We start from the raw sequence: 20,037 nt of genomic DNA on the forward strand, positions 1-20,037 counted from the left end.
AATAGTGAAAACAATTGGACACTTGCAGTGGATACTTTTTGTGTGAAAAAATCGTAATTGCTTGCGGGAAAAATTACCGAAATACGCAAACATACTGCAATTTATTGGACACTGATGTCTACGATGATGAGGCCGGGGTTCAGAAGAGTTGTAAATTTGCCGTCGGTAAATCGTACGGCCGTTGGTTTTATGGACGGAAGTACCAAAAACGATTATGCCGATTACCCATCACCCCGGTTGTAATTATTCATAAATAAGCCTTATCGGATTAACGCTCATCTTCCGACGGTTGGTTGACCAACAGATTCAGTTATGCCTTTAGAAGCACGCCAACAATTGCCAGCCCGATATTCTCATGGAATATGCGCTGAGCTATGACACGAGGTTCGTGTTTATTTGTTTATTTAAGGCTTTACATGAGGTATAGTGAAGTCACTGAAGCATCTCGCATGGAGTGCTTTTTTAACTGCAAGGGTTTTCAAGGGCATTGTTTCAAACATAGAGATGATAGATGTATGTGTTGGATGGACATGAAGATTGGCGTTTACCAACAAAACTGGACAGTAAGAGCTAAGATGTCGAAAAGATTGCCTCCACAACACCGTATCATACAATTGTTTATGTACTCATACCGTAGAGCCTCAATGAAGTGTTTATTACGATGTATTATCTATGATAAATTACGAGCTGGTAGTATATACCCACGTACCCACCTGCCGCACTACTACTGCTTCAGTGGCTCATCAGTTTACAAAATGTGGGTGGATTTACAACTCGTTGTATGTTCAGTCGGCCGGTTAATGTGATAATTAGTATTTACTGTTGAACATTGCGTGAAGTTGATGGTTAAACACGTCATGAAGAACATGCACGAAAAGAGATTGTAATTATAACATGGCTCTTTAATTTCTTGCTGTAGAAGGCAAAAATTCAACCAAATCATTAAAAAAATATGGTATAAATACCGTTCACATGATCTACAAATTTTATCAATTTCGCTACGAATTCTAGCCTATCCTAATTTAATTAGTTTCTAAATTCTATTTTAACTAATTAATTTATCATAAAGCAAGATGCTCCAAGCCTGGGCAGATATTTTTAAGAAAATAATAGTCAAGCATTATTACCAGTTTTTAATAATACATTGAAAAAACACGAGCGATAGAAAGAAAGTGAATGACTAGAGTTAATCTTGCTGTTGAATCTAGATTGTTTGATTTGTATGAGTAATTTTTCGCTCTAAAATATTCTAAATAAAAATTCAAATTTCGCAGCAGTTATTATTATTATACAATGTCTATGATGGTATTGGGCTAAAATCTCAAGGATAGAAGCAACCATTAACGCAATGTGTGCACAAATATGCTTGACCTTCAAAGAGAACGAAAAAGAAAGATATCCTGGGTGTAATGGTAATAATGTAATTAAGTAATTGCATCCAATAGATCACACTGAGATTCCTTCCGAGCGAGTCTAATGCGTGTTGAAAAAAAGGATAGTTTAAAGAGAAAAACTTTAATTGTATTGTCACGTAAGAAACACATAAAAAGTAGGCATCTCTTCCTTACATCACACCTTCGTTTTATCCGACCGCCACACATACACGTTTGCAGTGTCATAAAGTATAAATATGATTGATCTCTAAGCTGAAGATTTTGCTCTCTTTTCTTGTGTCTTTTGTGCACTGCTTTCTTTGGGCTCTACCCAATGTATGAGTGAAGGTTGTATACAAAATTACATTTAATGTAATGTTATAATGTTTGCATTACTCTTCCAAACTAAAATTGTTTAATTATGCAATTATTCTAAAATAAGTTAAGTTTAATCTTGTTAACCTTCTCAGATGCAATATTCTTGTGAAACTGCACAATCTCAAGTGTTACTTAAATTTCCTTGCATATGGATAAAAAATAAATAAACAATTATCAAACTGTAGCTGAAGATTGTCTGTATTTATTGTTGGGGTATCTGATGCGCAATAAACTACACGAATTTTCTAAAAAGAGCTTTAGCTCTCTCAAACCAATGATAAATAAAAGTGTAACCGGTTATCAACAAAATGCAGCAACAAATTGCAAATAATACCACGTAATCAATAAATATACATGGTATTCTTTTTTTTTTAAGAATAAGTTCGAAATCAACGTTTAAAACCGATTTAATAATTAAAAAATAAATAAAAGTACAAAAAAAGTTTCAACATATGAAATACATAAAAAAAATATAATTTACTAGCATTATATTCGCAAAACTAAATAAGGTTATTTAATATGAAGTTAGTACAGCTTAACAAAATGAATGAGATAAGCGAGATAACCATTTGTTCACATAGATCTTTAAAGATTGTTAGAGAATCACATGCTACCGAACTGGCAACACTGTACAACTGCCACCATAGCCATCATAATCATACCAGACTAGCAATTACAGTTTTGATCCCATGGTATCACCGGCTGAATACGCTATACCCTTCCCAATCTACGTTCCTTCCGCCTTCGTGTTTGACTCTGTTTGTTCGATTCTTCTCGCTTACGTCTGAGAAATTGTTAGCTTTTTTTCTCTTCTTTTACCTTTGGGTATTGATTCTCTTCTTGATTTTCATCTTTTGACTGGCTAGAGGTTAGGTTATCAATGTTCAATTCTTTGATATTCTGATATTCTGATATTTTAAGTCTCGTTTTCAACCCAAACAAGCTTCGCGATCGGTCGTGGCAAACACGGCACGTCTGATGGCAGGAGCGGTAGCAGAATATGGTTTTAAAAAAAGTGCAGAAAACAGGGCAAAGCCAGCACCGGTAAGAGAAAAATATCCGGGGCCAAACTGAGAAGGATGAATTGGTTTGCAAATGGATATTTCTTGATTTATCTCCTGTGTGTTCCGTTTCACATATTTCTTCGTCATTCTGCTCATCGGATGTGTTGCCATTACATATTTCGGTTCTGATCAGGCAGTACCGGCTCATGTCCAACAAACTAAGTTAAGCCCAACGAACGGCTAAGAGTGAATAACCGCAATATCTCTTCCAAAATAACAAACGAACGAGAAGATAAAATTAGTCAAACCCTACAACACGATCACGGATATTTCAGATTGTGTTGTATTGCTCTCGATGTGTACCTTATCGATCACATAGTTGATACAAGTTGCGATCATCATCATCATCATTATCGTTCACAGTACGCTATGTTGATATCGGACCGGATATATCGGATATAGACTACAAAAGTTCATCTACCAAAATAGGCAAAAATTTTTATGACTGTTGAAGCCGTTAATGTACTTCGATCATACCACAAATATAGTCATTGAAAACCAATAGAAACTAACATAACGTTTCACGAAAACTCTCTCCAAGAACGTTGAAACTTTTCAGAACAGTATTAACAAATTGATGTGAAATCAATATTAATATGTCATAGGATTATTTACCAATAGGGTTCGATAATATTCAGTGATACTTTTTGAACCAGCATCGGCGCTATCCCTTTGGTATTCACATTACGGGCTTTTGCATTAGGTTTAGAATTTCATACAATTTTGAATGTGAGCTTCAACCGCAAATACATCCCTAAATTAAATTTTCCATGCATGCTAACAGTACATGTTGCATGAAGATTTGATCACAGCCAATATTTTGTTAGATACAAGTTTGTTGCAATATCCTTTTTACTATCATAATACAAAACTGTATTTATTGCAATAAAAAATGTGTGCAAAACATGCAAATGCCCTATCTATGCTGCTTCCGATCGAAACCGTGTATTACTTTATACACATATATACCTTACTCAACCATGGTCTACCCGATACACCAGTGCCGCTCTGGTTTAAGCTGTTCTTTTCTTTTTTTACACACCATCATCGTTGAGGAATGCTTGCTCCACACCCGATCACCGGGACAAAATTATGCACGAGCCGCAACACTGTCCCTTATTCGCATTTGCTGCACCCTCGTCCACTGTTTTGTTCTCTTTCTGTCTGTAAGTCTGACACCTTTCATGCACGCTTTGGTAAACGCTTCGCTGTGGAGCGTGGTCACGTCACTGATCAGCGGTTGTGATGGAAATTTATTGGAACACAGTTTTATTAATGTGAGAATTTTTAATATTTATGCCGTTTCTTTCAAACTTTTGCTGATTTTACTACTTTTTTTTAAACTGACAACTGTAATAAAGCGTTTGTGTGTGTGTATATCATCATTTACTATCAACTGAAACCATATAATTGTTGCAAAAGATTGATTTTTCTTATGCAATTAGCTATTTAAAAAGAAAAGAGTTCAATTATTTTCATGCTTTAGAGTCTCGTTTTACCGTAGTATGGTCTACAGCCATGTCCTTTCTATCTCGACAATCAATTAATTCAGATGTATTTGGGTTTTGTATTCACAGTGCAGCGTACTTAGCACGCTGGATGATTTCTGGTTTTTGATATCTCATTTTGATGGATTGATGTCTTAATGTTAATAAACAGACAATCGGTATGCCTTAGACATTCATCTTTACATGTATATCATTTCATATCGATCTTTAGACATCTAGTACGAAACGAATACCATTTCGAGGTAGAGCAAATTGATGAGGCATAAAAAATATTGTAATTCGGCCAGGCCGTTTTGCATCAAATAAAAATAAACGTTTTGTCATTGGTAGCAACTGTCTCAAAATGATACATATATGCGAAAATATCCTGATGATTCTCGTCTATTCTCGTCACCCTTCATTAATAATGTTGTTACAGGATAACAAAAATACTGCTTGCAAGTATATGTTGCAGGGAGATTAGTAAGCATTGATAAAAATATTGTGAAAAGGGTTCTGATACAACTGCAATTCAAGAAATATTAGCCTGTTTTAATTTGTAAACAAGCGTGGCAGTCGTTAGCACTGTTTCAGTCGGCAGTTATCTTTCAAGAAAACAACATAAAATTCGTGAATGTTAACGAAATAAGAGCGCTGAAGAGTTGAAGAGTTGAAGTGCAAAGGTAAGAAGGAGATAAATGAAGAGAGAGGAAGAAAGTTAAAGTGATCATAGAGAGAGAGAGAGATAGAGATAGAGAGAGAATTCATAAGTGACTGAAAGTTGGCCTTGAATAGACTACAAAAGTACGCTCGATATGGTGCATTATAATACAGATTATAATAATTGAAACTGCACAGCAACTATGATTGTGTGCCAATCTTGGACTATTTACCATCGCTATTATTCCACAAATTTCTCCACGATTGTTTCCGTCGTTCTGAATCGTGTATTTTCCTATCCATATCTTAAACATGAAAACGTACTGCAGCACTAAGGGCTTTGGTTGATTACACAAGCTTACAAAACGCGAAGTAATAGACCGATAAAATTGATAATGCTCTATGATGCTTAGCAATCACTTGGCCTATTAGCCTTGAGTATTATCTCGCAAATTGGCCACCTTAGAATGAATAAACACATTTCAGTACAGCTTTAAAATCGTGATTTGAATGGCCATTGTGGCAAACGATAACTTTACCTATGTGTTCTAAGTTTTTTATAAGCAATCTTCAAATAAATTCATTAAAATTATTTCTTATAGACGAAGTATAATACATTGAACTAAAAACAACTACAAAACTAAGGAAAAAAATGTTTTGTTTGCATATATTCCAGAACATTTCAACTCTTGTTACATCGCAATGATTAAACTTTGATTTAAACGTAGTGAACGCTTTCCATTACGAAAATGAATTATTGTTGCGAATCTTGGCACCCGGCACACTTCAATAAGAACTTCAATAAAGAAGTTCACAAATGTCGAAACATACCGTAGAATCTACAGTTGCGCGCATAAAAGCACGCAAATGTTGAATGAAAACAAATCGTAAATCAAAATATCATATTTTGTAGAACGAGGTATCAAACAGACGTAAAAGATGTATAGCGTGGTAGATCGATTAGAATTAGCAAGGAGAGCCACAGAGGGGGGTTTCCATAAAACTTCTTATAAAGAAGTCTGTTGCAGTAGTCGGGTTGGTTTCGAATTTTATACCTATATGCATCAGAATGCTTATGAAGCTTTCTTGAAAACGCTGATGGTATGTGTGAATTGTTATTGACATCGCCAAAACCTCCAACATCCCACGAACACATCTTGCAGAAGCAGGAGTCAACCGTTGCAAAAAAGTTCACTTCTTTTCGCGATTAAAAAGCTGTTGAACAGGATGTTTTACCTTCCATCTCTTTGTCTGTTTTATCTTTTTCTTGCTAACTTGCAACCAACGTTAAGGGCTAACTCCCGATTTGAAGTTTTATGATGTGTTGTTATCTTTTTGTTACAATCCATCATCAATCCCTCCACTCCGTTCGGCATTCTCACATGGCACAAGCGTGAAAACATTTTTTGTGTGTAGATGATTATGATTATACTCGTGCGCACGGATTTCGAATTTCTGTTGCGTGCTTTGTGGTAGTATTTGTATTCGTATCACCACTGCTGGTGCCTCGTCTGTCTTTCAAAATATTCCGTGTATTTTCCCTCTGAATAGAGCTTCCTTTTCCGGTTTCTATTCACTCCACATTAAATTTCTTATCTGTTCAAGGACGAATACGGCGCTTTGCGCATGCCAGACGATCCTTTAACCGGAAGCCGTTGAATATAGTTCACTAGTGCAAGAAAGTTTATACCACCTGACTGTTGAAATTTTCGATCTTGCATGCAAAGGAATGCATGCGTCTGCGTATTGTGTTCAGCAACGAGTTGTGTTTCTCCCTTATTGAAATAATGTAAACGATGGGTGCAAAAGATGAAGAAAAGAGAAGCACTGTTCTCCGCTTCTATATTTCGTATCGTGAAGGTGGCCGTTTTTGGTAGTATGATTTATTGCACCATTTTTGCGACCGTTTTCTTTTGCTGCTACGGTATCTGGATAACAGCACCCTTCAATCCGACTTGGTCGAGTGGCTGTTGAGAACAAAGTCCTGGGGTCTCATAAAACTCACCGTAACAACAATATACCGCAGTGCGCCCACCCGTGGAGTCATTAGGGCAATTAATTCAAAGCCGATTCGTCATCATCGAGTAAACCGATCTCGCAATGAAACAAGGTTTGTGTATGTGTGTGTATGTGTGTGAGTGAATTTAGGGTTGTTATATGCGTTAAGCAGTACCTTTCAGTTTTGGTCGTTATTGCAAACTTGTACAGCCATATCGCGAGAGACTTAGATAGAGCGAGAGATTGAAATAAAGTATAGCACTGATCGAAGAAGGCAAGTCTGCATGATCTTCAAACCATGTTCCAATAACACCAATCATAGTGCCCTTTTGCAAGCCTATCACACCTTCACAATTCAGTAGGGTAACTCACCTCCATCATCATCATCATCATCATCAACTTGCTAATGATCACCATAGCCATGATTGATTATTCTAATGCTGAGTTTGTTAATTTTTTTTTTACTGTAACAACAATGTTAATCTGCGAATACGGACATAAACTTTAGCAATTTAAAAATAATAATTTATAATTTCACGAAATTCGAAAGAAAGTTGAAACATATATAATATAAGTCAATAAGGCATCATAGATAATCATAAACCGAAGTCGAATGAAACAACGAACAAAATGACATACATTGTATCATACTACATGTAAAGGTAGATTGCCATTTTCTTAGTCCTTAGCAATCGTATCCAACCGAAGAAACTGATGGCGTTAGGCTTGTGTGTTACAAAAACAATTATAAAGTTTAAATGGTGCCATGAATATTCATTCATGAAATTAATTTTTTTCATATCCATCATGCATAGAGATAACCGAGGGCAAAAAACTAGTTGAACTTCCCCTATTCCTTTGCTGCAAAGTAGTCGGTATATTTGGTTTGGGGCGATAAAAACTATATTTAAATTATGAGATATTAAATTATCCTCCGTTTAGCAAACTACGAGTAATTGAATGTGTTGCTACATTTAGTAAAATAAGTATGAAAGTAAAAAAATGCCTTTAACTGTTTACTTAAGTTTATATAAGTGATGAATGAGTAGGCTGATGATGTATTTTTTCTTATAAATAAAACGGCCTTTTTTATTCAAAAAGGGTATAAATAAAACCGAAGCATACGCTATATTCTAAACGGTGTTCATTGGATATGTATTCTATTGTTCTTAAGTATGAGATATGTTCGAGCGAGAGTTTTGCGATGTTTTGAGGAAGATTACGCATGTTGTGAATATTAATTATTGTTGAACGTTAGCTAAGCTAAAGCTTCACAACTGCTAACGTTGTTATGCTATTCTTCGTAAACTATGAACTATGACAGCACGAGAGAAATAAATGTTGTCAGAAAGTAAAAAAATATTCCTACTGCACATTCATGCTTTACAGAAATGTAGAAACAGAAGAATGGGAAAGAAAATATTAATTGCTACAATACAGATAAACAATACCAAAATTATCTGTATACGGTATTGAATAATTCAGAAAAGCTATCAAAATGAATGCCAGTAAAATATAAGCTTTTTTTAACACTGTATCACGAAGTCATATATTTTGCTATTAAAATAATCAGTTTTTATGATTGAGGGTAGTATTTAAATATTTTTAGTAATCATATTCGCCTACTATTAATTAATGCAGTTGATTGTAGCATATAATAACTAACAAATGAAAACCATAACATAGGATAACATCGAATTACAGTTACTGAAGCCCAAGAAAAAAGGTCTGCTACAGAATATAAAACAAATCCTCAATCAAGCGAAGAATGATTTCTCAAGGTGTTGAAAGCATGGGACGTGGTTCCTTCCTATGTTATGTAATTCAAACATCATCATCATATCACGCGGTGATTCTCCCATCAATAAGAGAAATCATGTTTATCAAATATTAAAACAACGATATAAACATTACTATTTGATCAGCATGAAAATAACTTCTTTACAATGGCGAAGAATGCGAGAGTCTTCTTTTTTTTATCGACACCACAACCTCAAGAGATCTAGACCTGCCATTCATGGCTTTCTTTGACTTTATTTACCCGAAGCCAGTTAGCCAGTCCTGCGTACGCAGGTTTTGCCTGGATTCGATTTTGTACCGGTCCTGTCGTGTTAAGAACGGTGATAATTATTTTATAGTATCGAGATGATCATCAAGTATTACACATTCTGAATTAAGGTTATTTCCGCAGGGAAACGGTTTATTTAATTTATGATGTATTCAAAAAAGAACAATTCGCACAATGATTTTTTTTGTATAACGCGTGAAACGCTGGAATGGATAGAATGCGTTATTAAAGGTTGACTGGTTAAGACAGTGGATTATTTTTGTAACTTTTTCTTGCATTAGTGTGCTTTTGTAAACACTCGACAAAATGTCCCGGAATTCAGGTTTCATTATTTATTATATTAAAGTTTTCCAACTGTCGTAGACCTGCATAATAAGATTTACAAATCATTTGTAAAATAGGTATTCGTAAAATAAAAGATTTGAGGCCATCGAGACCACCGTACCGGTGTTTTGTTTGCGGCGTGTTTATAGGACACGACCGGTTCAAAAACCCATCAGGTAAGTAAATTCAAAGAAAGCTAGAAATGGCAGTTGTAGACCTCTTGAGGATGTTATGTCGATACAAAAAAAATTCAACACATTTTAAATTGGATGTACAGAAATTAATATTACAACAATTTCCAAACACATTTTGTTCGAATAAGAAAAATCTTGCTTAACCTTCCAGCTAAATCTTGTAAGAATTATTGTTCAGATAATATAGGTTTTGTTATATTTTTAACAATGCTCCTAGTTTCAAACTATTTTATTTGTTGTTAGCTGTAATACAGTGAATTGGAACTTGTTGTTTTAAAATGTATATAGTTTTACGTTAATACATCTAGATAAGACATTTTCTCACCATAAAAACATATCTTTTCGAAAAAAAATCATACTTAATTACTTCCATGTACAACGAAACCTCAATGTTTAACTTTTTATAAAATCATATCCACTTCTTATTCACTCAAACAATTTTTTTGATGCAACATATCGTAATTTTGTATTCCATCATAAGAAGGAAAACTTATAGATACAGACATAACCTTACGTCAGGAGTTTTCCTGCATCGCTGCATTGGCTCTTTATCTTCCATACCCCTGCTTGTTATATTCCAACTACCAACCAGCGCCCAGAAGGAGGGCAGATACCGTTTTCCCCGTCGAAAAAGAAAAGATTTGAAATCCTGCTAGAATTTATCTCTTCCTATTATACCAGGCTGCGTAAGAAGAGTAGCTCTCCTGCTCTTCCCCACAGCTTCTTACAACGTCATCTGTAGCTGCAAAGGCGTCCGAAAGCAAAGAACGAAGGATGCGATGAAACGTACCAACGAAAAATAAAACTTCCATTTCAAGCAAGATCTGTTACGGTCGACACAGAGTGCATTCATTGCAGCAGTAGTACATAAAATGCTGTCGAGTGATGTATCCGTTTCTAGGGCTCGCCACCGCTCATTTGACACACTAACGCCGACGCATTTGGTTGAAGAGTTTTTTTTTCTTCTTTCATATAGACTGTAAATGATTGAAGATAGAACAACCATTCTTCCCTTTTTCGATCAGCTCTACCATTGGTAGCCAAGTTAGAGAAAGAAGTTTTCCCTTCTCGATGGTTTTTTTTGTTTGTTGCTTCTAACATATGACGCTTTTCTCTCTCTCTTTTGCTTTCACTTGTAATCTATGATGAATCCATTTGAACGCATGCTCTTTTTTTTCTGCTCATATAGCAACATGTTTTTGAAACATGGTACTTCGACAGAAAATAATATTCTTAATGATACGCGTACGACAAATGTATAGAGATCGCAAAACAAACATATGCGGGGATAGTCGCTGTCAATGACGGCTGTGCAATCAATATAAAAAATATCTTCACTTGAAATGCCGAAGAAAATGTGAAGGAATAAAAGTGCACGCCTTGAACAGTATCAATTCAGTAACAGTAGTAATTCTGACTACTAACTATCTTGCTGATGATGAAATGAAGATACAACGTTGTGTACGTTAAGAGAAGATGCTGCTCGAACAATACGTACAAGCGAAAGCGAAAGCAAATTAATGAACACATACAAAACTGAAACGAACTACTTGTGAAGAGAGTCGGGACCTGCTAAGACAAAGCCGGCGATTCAATCGCAAGGAACAGCTCAATTTTCTGTTTCTACTGACCGAACGAAAACCGCTTCAATGAACCCTAGCATGCACACTTTCGCCCGTGTAAGAATCCAAGGCACCCGGCGCAGCTTGAAATTAATAAAATTTAATCACGTCTTTAAGCGATTAAACTACGTCAATTACAATCAACCCATGCCAGCGGATGAAAGACCAACCTCGATGGACTCTTAAAAGCAGAGATTGCATGTCTCACGCCTGCAATGGGAATTTGTGTATGAGTGTGTTTGTATGTGTGTGCGGTTTTTGCGCTTTCTTCGACCACGGTTATGACGCGAGGGAGGAAGGTAGGCGGTCAATTCTTTTTCGTAGACCTCTAAAGAGAAAAAAAAACTGATGGTTCATTCTTTAGGTGTTGTCTGAAGAATATACACTATAATTTTTGCACACCATAACGAAGGCCACCAGAAATGCAGCACATTATCTTCGGGAAACATTCGTAGCTTCCTAAGTAATAGGTAACTCTTTTTTTGTGACATTTTTATACATTTTTTTTACATGCCAATTATGGACACAGATACTTCCTACTTTTATTAGCTTGAGTAGTTTTTGGCGAATGTTGTCTTGAGAGACTTTGCAATGCATTATCCTCAGTCATAATCCTAACTCGGGCAGTATGATTAAACATTTGTATTTGTAGCAAATTTCTGTTTTTGTAATGTTGAAAAATAGGGAAAAGAATAACATGAAATATCTAAAAAAGATTAAGCATTATTATTACTATAAATAGGAAATATTTCCACTTTGGTACAAAATAATGCTAGTAACTACAGCTACATGTAAAAAACAATACTTCTCAAATATTGTTTTAACAATGCTGAGAAAGTTAATGTTGTTAGGCTTTCCATGTGTTAAATTTTTATTATATGAATAGAAATTTTGCAAGTGCTTGTTGGATTCTGAATATCGGCATCGTTCGACTTCAGCTGATAAAATTACCATCATCGATGTTGAACTATTTATAGTTGAATAACAGCGGAAAGCCATAACAACAACAGGAACAAAACACCATACCGAAACACTTGGCAACCCGATCATAAATTTACGCTTAAATTATGGTGCAATGCTGTAGGGGTTGAACGAGATGTGCAAAGGAATACAAGATCGCACACGATCTTTCGCACGATGAATTTTTGCCGCTCGATCTCCAAAGAATGTCTGAAACCTTCTTTATTTTATTACGCACACGCTGCAGTGTGCACTAGCACACAAACGCATAAACATTGCGTCCACACAATAAATGTATTTGTGTGCCGCGACTAACCGTGATTGTGAAGCTTGTTTAGTTTTTGTAAATTGAACCCTTTATCGTAGCTAATAACGGGTCCAATCATATGCGTATGAAAAACAGGGCACTAGGGCTTTTTCAAGGATTAGCCAGAACAGATTACCCCAACATGTGCATGAAACTTTGTAATTTGAGTATAATTTTTCATGCCTGTTTTGAGAGTTAAACGCAAAATCCTGTATGAAAAATTGATAATTTTTTATGACATAAATAGATTGACAAATATGAATGAAGCATGTACACGTAAAAAACAAAGGAATGAAGACACATGTACAAGTTGTGGGTTAAGAAGAGAGATGAAGAGAACATCACATATGACACACCAATTAAGCACTGATGGCATATTATATGCTGATATAAAAAAAAAACTTTTTCTCTTATACTGGGAATTCTTCTGTTACATTTATAGAATTCGTGGCGTACGTTCTAATTTACAATATATTGAGTAACACACTTATCGAGAATACCGGCACCGGTGCAATGAACTTGAAGCGAATGAAAACACCTCGTTTACTTTTTGTTGGATTGATAACGTTTCAATAAAAGTCATCCAGGTTCATCATCACAAAAAATGTTCTAATCGTCCAGATCTTTCCAGCTTACCTGCAATAGCCATCCAGGGATAAAAAGTATGATTGGACTGATGTAGTCCAGTAGTAGGAGCAGTTTGGCCACCGGCTGACCCAGTTAATGAACATTGGTTGGTATTCCATGATCCGGGTACACCGGCTGCGGCAGCAGCTGAACCAGTCCGACTCACAGGGCTTCCTCCAGATGCGTCGATATAACCCCCGACTCGTGAATCAGGTGTACATGCCGAAGGTCGCACCGGAACAGAATTGTTTTGTTGGGAAGGTACGTTACCACCGGTGGCACCGGTGGCCGCCCCATTAGCTGCGCCACTGTTTGCGTTCCACACATCTTTGTAGCCGTTGGTTGCGTCCGTGCCGTTATTTCCGCTACCACCTTTCGTGGCACAGTCTTTGGAACTATAGGAGCCCTCGTAAATCTGTTTACACGCGGCCTGTATGCTGGCATCATACGGTGACTCTTGGGCTGTGCGCGTTTGGTGCAGGTGATGGTTCGTGTACGGGGACATTCCGAGCGATAACGGAAATCCTCGGTATGCCGCTGCCGCTGCAGCCGTTGTTTGGTCGTGATGTGTTCCTGTCGTCGTCATCATACCGGCCGCTGCCTGGTGCGGATGTCCATAGAACCCGGTCTGTTCGAAGTATGAATTCATGGTTGTGCTGGTTCACTGACAGACTTATGCGTTAAAACCAATGCAAATCCCAAACTACGTCGCTAGACGATCTGGGAGTCGTCTTCGATTTTTGCTACAACAGCTGTATCTTTTTCTAATGTTCACCACAACGGAAGAATATGATTTCCTACAGACAGGCTACCATACACTCGCTACGTTCCGTGTTTTATAATATACTTTTTCTCAGTCGAAGCACCATCTCGCCGGTAGAAGAAGGCAAACGATCTAATATATGTGTTTTTTACTTATGCCTAAAAACAATTGGCACTTAGTCACTAACAAAATCTATACTGTTTTCACGTCTTTGTTCACGCTGTATTATGTACGAGTAACAACTGCAGCTGGTTGATGCAACTGGGTATTGGATGCTTTTATTGTTTCAGCACTGATCGGTACACCTATATGGCAATGGCCTTGCGCCATACATAAAACCTATCAGAACGCATCCAGCACTAATGTACGCTAGTAAGCTGATATAGCAGCAGAAAATTGTGTGTGTTTTAGGAGCACTATCTGCCAAACTGGCTTTCTAAAGCCCATAGCATGTATTACACTGTCAGAGAGTATGGCTCACCAATCGCACCAAAAAAAAATGTTTTGCACGTTCTTTTAACCACTTTTCCAGATGATACCAGTTTGCATTAAACGAAATTACACAATTTTGCACTGAGTTGAGCTACATACATCGATCATGGCAAATTTACCATCCCGAGATCACACACGTCCCCCACAATACAAATTCGCGGGAACACGCAATAATAATATCAATAACAATAAACATAAAAGCGCGCCTTGTTTCAACGGGTGAAATTTTTCGAATGAACCGCTTTCGACGAATTCGAATAAAATTTTGTCTTGCAGTCAAGATTCATTTTGTTTGTGGTAATCTTCGTTAAAAAGCCATTCCAGGAGAAAAAGAGACGGCTGCGGTTCTCGCAACACGTTCGTGCTATCTTCGTTAAGAGCCGAAGTCGACTTCGGTACCGTGAAGCGGGAAGTACAACGAGTGCAAGAGCGAGAGTGCGCTTGCTAAATGAACGTTAGAGGGGGGCAAAATGCTCTTCATGTTTATTTCCATTGCTGACCGAACTCAACGAAAATCCATCTTTTGGTGACTGCGTTTTGTCGACGACGACGGCGGGAGACGCAGGCTGAGAGCGCATAGGAACATTTTTCTGAATTCCTAGCCACTTCACTGTAAATAGTGTTCGAAAGTTTTTTCAAACGCTACTACACGCACAAACCTTTCCCATGCTTTTACGACTGTAATTCTGTTGAGCTTCCGCACATAGTAGTGGCCAGAACACAAAAAAGTGTGCAAATATGGATTCGTGTGCAATGCTTGAAAAATCGTAGCAAACTTTCGTACCGAGCCACATCGAAACCCCTCCTGAAAGAACCGGAAAACAATTACCTTTGCAACGTAAAAGTGGCAACAAAAGAGTTGCATTATCATCCCTGAGCGACAATGAAGTGTTCAACCGAAGGCTTTAATTACCTGAATGGCTGGTTCTGAATATTACATAAGTCTCTGCTTCATCATCGGATACATTGAAACTCGTGATCACTACAGTGAAGTGCAAGGTCGTCATGGACAGTTTCGATGAATGTGTTGAGTAAAATCTATGCAATTACTGTTGCCCAGTTGACGCTGTCCAGGCGGGCTTAAACGGTTAAGGACTTTGGCTGCAAAAGGCTGAAGTCTTTCCACCACATTCCGAAGAAAGGACTCAAAACTTTCTCTTTTGCTTGCTCCGGCACCAACCGGTGATTTTATGATGCCCGATCTTACGTAACAAGCCTCAAGAGATGTTCTCGGTGCGCTTGTATTGCCCGTCTAAAGCTTTGAAACACTGATAAATTTGATTTATTACAACTTGGTTGATTCCGGCCGGCTAACTTTACCTAAAAGCCCTCATGTGTTGTTGTTTTCCCTCCTCTGTGCTACGGCGACGAGTCAATGTTACCAATAAAAAAGAGCACACAGATGCATTTGCTTCAGAGTTTGAGCAAGACGGTAGAAGAACAAAAGCAATGCTGCAGAAAAAAATTATGAGGTGAAAAATCGAAATATGATTTATGAATTACCTTTTCTTCAATTGGTAGAGATGTTCCGCTTACTGGACTTAGGTATGGTTTCTAAATAATGCCTCGTGTACAAGCAATACAATCAACTTTGTGGTGTAAAAGGAGTTTTGTTTGGTTCCCTGGTTGACAGTGATAAGGCGTGAAATATTAATCGTTATTTTTACCATCCAATAAAAAAAAAACCGGCAAAACCATTTGAAACTGCTGTAACCCTGGATCATTTTACGCAACTATTGCATTATTGGAATGTGTCAGTAATTAAAACTTGATACATGTATCTTTTTTGTGAAGTATATTCGTGTATGCTACGCGGTTAAGGCTGAGAAAAGGTGTCCAAAGCTAATAATTTCTAGGTGCAAAACAAAAGTGCACGTAGAAAGTGTTCTACTTGGATGAAAATGCGAGCTTAACTCGAATCTATTTATTTGTAAATTATTCTCAATTAAATTTATTTATTACTGTGATCTGCGATTACAGTTTATGTCAGGGACAGTTTACTGCCCTGTTTTGCTTATTAAATGTTGTTTATATTAATTTTACTATTTTTCCAAAACAAATTTTATTTTTTAGCTTTTATCAAAAAGCGTAATTGCATGAAAACATATAACATGCAAAAAAACATCATTTTGGAAAGCTTTAAAATCATAGCAATGCCCTATATTCTCAGAAAAGATAAATTAAAACACATTACATTTTTCTGACTAAAATCGCCAAACCTGGTCTCGAACGTATCGCCTTTACGCACTCAAAGTAACAAATAACTCAAATTTAACACTGTAGTAAAAGTGGAAACTCGCACAGTGAAGTGAGATTATAATTGTTATATTATTGTTATTACGGTGACCATTGCTATTATTACGAATCATAAAATTATTATCGTCCATTCGTTCCGATTGTTCGCCAGGTTTGTTCGGTTCAACCCGACTGCCAGCGGTAGTGGACGTAGTTTATCGTTAGGGGTTGTCCAGGAAAATTTACATAAAATGGTCATACATAGAAAATGAGTTCCCGTACTGGTTTCGTACGCACTTGCACTGGTTGGACGCTTTCTAGACAACGTTGAAAATAGGCACCCTTTTTCGTAAGGTTTTCCTGGTGTACTCGACACTTGGCCCCTCGACAATTAAAAATGACGGAGTCGTTAGATCGCTTTAGCAAACCGTTGTGCAAACGACATACTAGGTTGCTCTAGGTTGCCGAATGATGTTCATATTTGCACTTTTCCTTGCAAAGCATGAGTTAATCGCTTTATTACCTTCGTCACAACGCAACGACATCATTATTTAGACGTCATCTAACATTCTGACGAAGCGTACTACATCGTTTCACTTGATGCAAAAAAATGGTTCACCGATAGACGAAATCGTACTTTTACTCAATTTCAGTATCTAGTATGGAGATTCAACATGTAATAATGCCCATATTTTTTACGCATCTTGAATCATTTACAACCCAGCAAATCTATAAATTAACTAGTTAATTTTTATGCACCAACTATCCGACTCAATACACTGTTATTGTGTGTATGAATAACGATGTATAACGATGAAGGATTATGTTTATACAACCCAGACTGTTATGATATTTCCAAACATGAATATGTTTATTAAAAAAATACGTTAATGAATTTAGTGCAACGTTATATGTACAGCGAAATACAGAAAATTTGGAAAAAAATATACCTTATCAACGCCGAGCGGGGTGGTGTATTGATGTTCACACCGGTCTTCACACGACAAAACCGGTCCACAATCCTATCCGGACCAATCCGCCGTAGCAATGATAGACTATTCGGCGTGGTAAAATTAAGTCTAGTAAGCCAGAAGTGTCATATGACCGTAAAGGTTGTTACTTCAAGAAGAGAGAGAGACATTGCTTATCAACGCATTAATATTTAAGTGTAATAAAAAATATAGCATCTCGCTATGTTGATGAAACACGGACCTCTTTACTACCCAATCTAATTTCACTTATGTGCAATTGTGCTATATATATATATCGAATTATATATTGAAAATGTCGCATATTTCAACCGTTTTATTAAAAAAATCCATTCACGTTATCTATACATGTTTGAAACCGCAGATCAAACATTTTATTGCTCAATCTTGATCGCAATATTTTCCAACTTCAAATATAATTTATTTAATGCAACAAATGCATTTACATAAAAAAACGAGTAGTCCACTTGAAGTTGTAACACCGTGGTAGAAAACCCGACATCATCTATTGAACCGCAAATGCCACCATAAATCACATAACCATAACCCCGTGGCCGAAAGATTTTCTCTGCAAGGCAATAAATCAAATTTACAAGTGTTTACAGGCAGTTTAAGCTATAAAACCACTAATTTAGTTATCGAGTCATTAAAACAGCGTTCTTTCACAGCGATTTATGGAAGAATGTCCGTGAGTGACCAATGCAACAGTAAACCGTTGCTACGTTTATTGTCACACTTAAGCGATCCGTAAAATAAAAACACAATCGTCGGCACCGGGAGCTGCCAAAAAGTCATAAAACTCGTGAACCGAAAGTCGTCAAACAAAACTCAACTCAAGGGTACTTAAATGAGGATGGAACGGTGGGTTCGTCGGCTGTCAAGGTTGATGCTTGGTGGTTGTTTTATTGTCATTTTATGATCCAATTTAAGTAAACCTCTCTAATTGCTAGTCTAACATTATTAACGATACACATCATAAACTCACTCATCTGCGCTACCATCTGCACAACAAGCATCAGTTCTTCATTAACCCGAAACTCGCTCGATGTATCAAAGGGCATGAATGCAATTAGTGCTTATTGATAGTTACTTATAGTTTTACAGAATCCTATATTTCATAGGATAAGCAGCATCGGAAACATAAAGCAGCATCAGAAAGCGTTCTAATACTTTCAATGACAATTCTTATTCAATTTGAATGAATCTGTGCATTGTAACAATATCTCAAATTCTTTCGGTTGGTGAAGAGATCCCTCAAAACAATGTGCTAAGACATCACCATCATGCGCGGCGAATGGGTTGCAGTTAGCTGTGAATTTTATTTCGTTTTTACGACTGTTTTATGGCAAGTTTTGTTTTTATGACCGCTTAATTTTATGTGGGAAATCAACCTCGCTGGGTCAAGAGATGTGTCTTCAGGCCGTCTGTACGAATGAAATTGTTTATTTTTTTCTACAGTTTTACTTTCATTCACGATTCGAAACTGTTTTATTGTTGTCTTTCTTTTTGTTCCGCTCCCTCAACCATTCGTTCATTGATTGTTTCATAGTGCGTACTGGCTAGTGCGTACATGTAAACCACACCTATGCCTACGCCACCTATGCCTTGTACCTTGTTTGCAATGAAGACATAGAAAAAAATCAAACAATGACATGAGATAACGAATAAAAGCATAATATATTCTCTTGTTCACTATATTATTCCTAAACCGATTTTTTTTATTACAAGGTCGCAAAAATAAACTTATCAAAATGTTTGCAGTTATGCTATTATGATTGGTTCTGTAAAATAAAAAAAACAACTTCTTTGTTATGAAAAACAGGCATACATATCGCTTTTGAATGTCGTTAAAATGTTTATGGCTTTTTAATATTGCCATAAACCCATAACAGTGTTGACACAAACCTAACGATACTGCTCTTGAACACCGATTGCCCAGCATGCTCACACAACCAAATAACTGCCCTCTTAAAAACACGCACACATTCGCATATTCGTTCCAGCATTCTCCCTTTGAATATCACACATCCATTCTCTTGCCCGCCTTTTCCAATATTGGCGTATACGTTCACCTGGCTTGTTGTATTATGTACGGTAGAGACATCTACATATGAATGAATGAAGCTAATGCCATAAAAAGAAACCGAATCAGGAAGTTGTTCGAGTTGTTCGAATATCTTTTATCCATTATGTTAATTATCGATAAATCATTATTTTACATTGTTACATTTTAATTATATCTTGACCAATCATAAATCGTTTGAATTAATAATAAAGCAATAAAGGTTAACAGCAAAGTTTATATAACATTACGAAGGAAAATCTTTAAAAAAATACAAGCATAACTATTGATGTATTAAAACGGCATTGTAGTCATTCATTCAGGTTATGCAAAAAGGTATCAAGCCGAAATGTAGAAAAGTTAAAGTAATGAGTAAATATATGTGATAAAGTATTGTAATCATTGTTTTTATATAATAGAAAGGAACATTTAAT

The 20,037-nt window shown here is 36.6% G+C and overlaps 1 protein-coding gene across 1 annotated transcript in view; it reads right to left on the reverse strand.

The window, feature by feature from the left end:
• Positions 1–13,711, reverse strand: part of LOC128710332 (homeotic protein ultrabithorax-like) — a 55,848-nt gene extending 42,137 nt beyond the window's left edge. Inside the window, exon 1 of the mRNA XM_053805383.1 lies at positions 13,072–13,711. Coding sequence (XP_053661358.1) covers positions 13,072–13,711 — 640 coding nt within the window. The remainder of the gene's footprint in view (positions 1–13,071) is intronic.
• Positions 13,712–20,037: the final 6,326 nt, after the last annotated feature.

Source organism: Anopheles marshallii, chromosome 2 (assembly GCF_943734725.1).
Source record: "Anopheles marshallii chromosome 2, idAnoMarsDA_429_01, whole genome shotgun sequence".
NCBI classification, from domain to species: domain Eukaryota; kingdom Metazoa; phylum Arthropoda; class Insecta; order Diptera; family Culicidae; genus Anopheles; species Anopheles marshallii.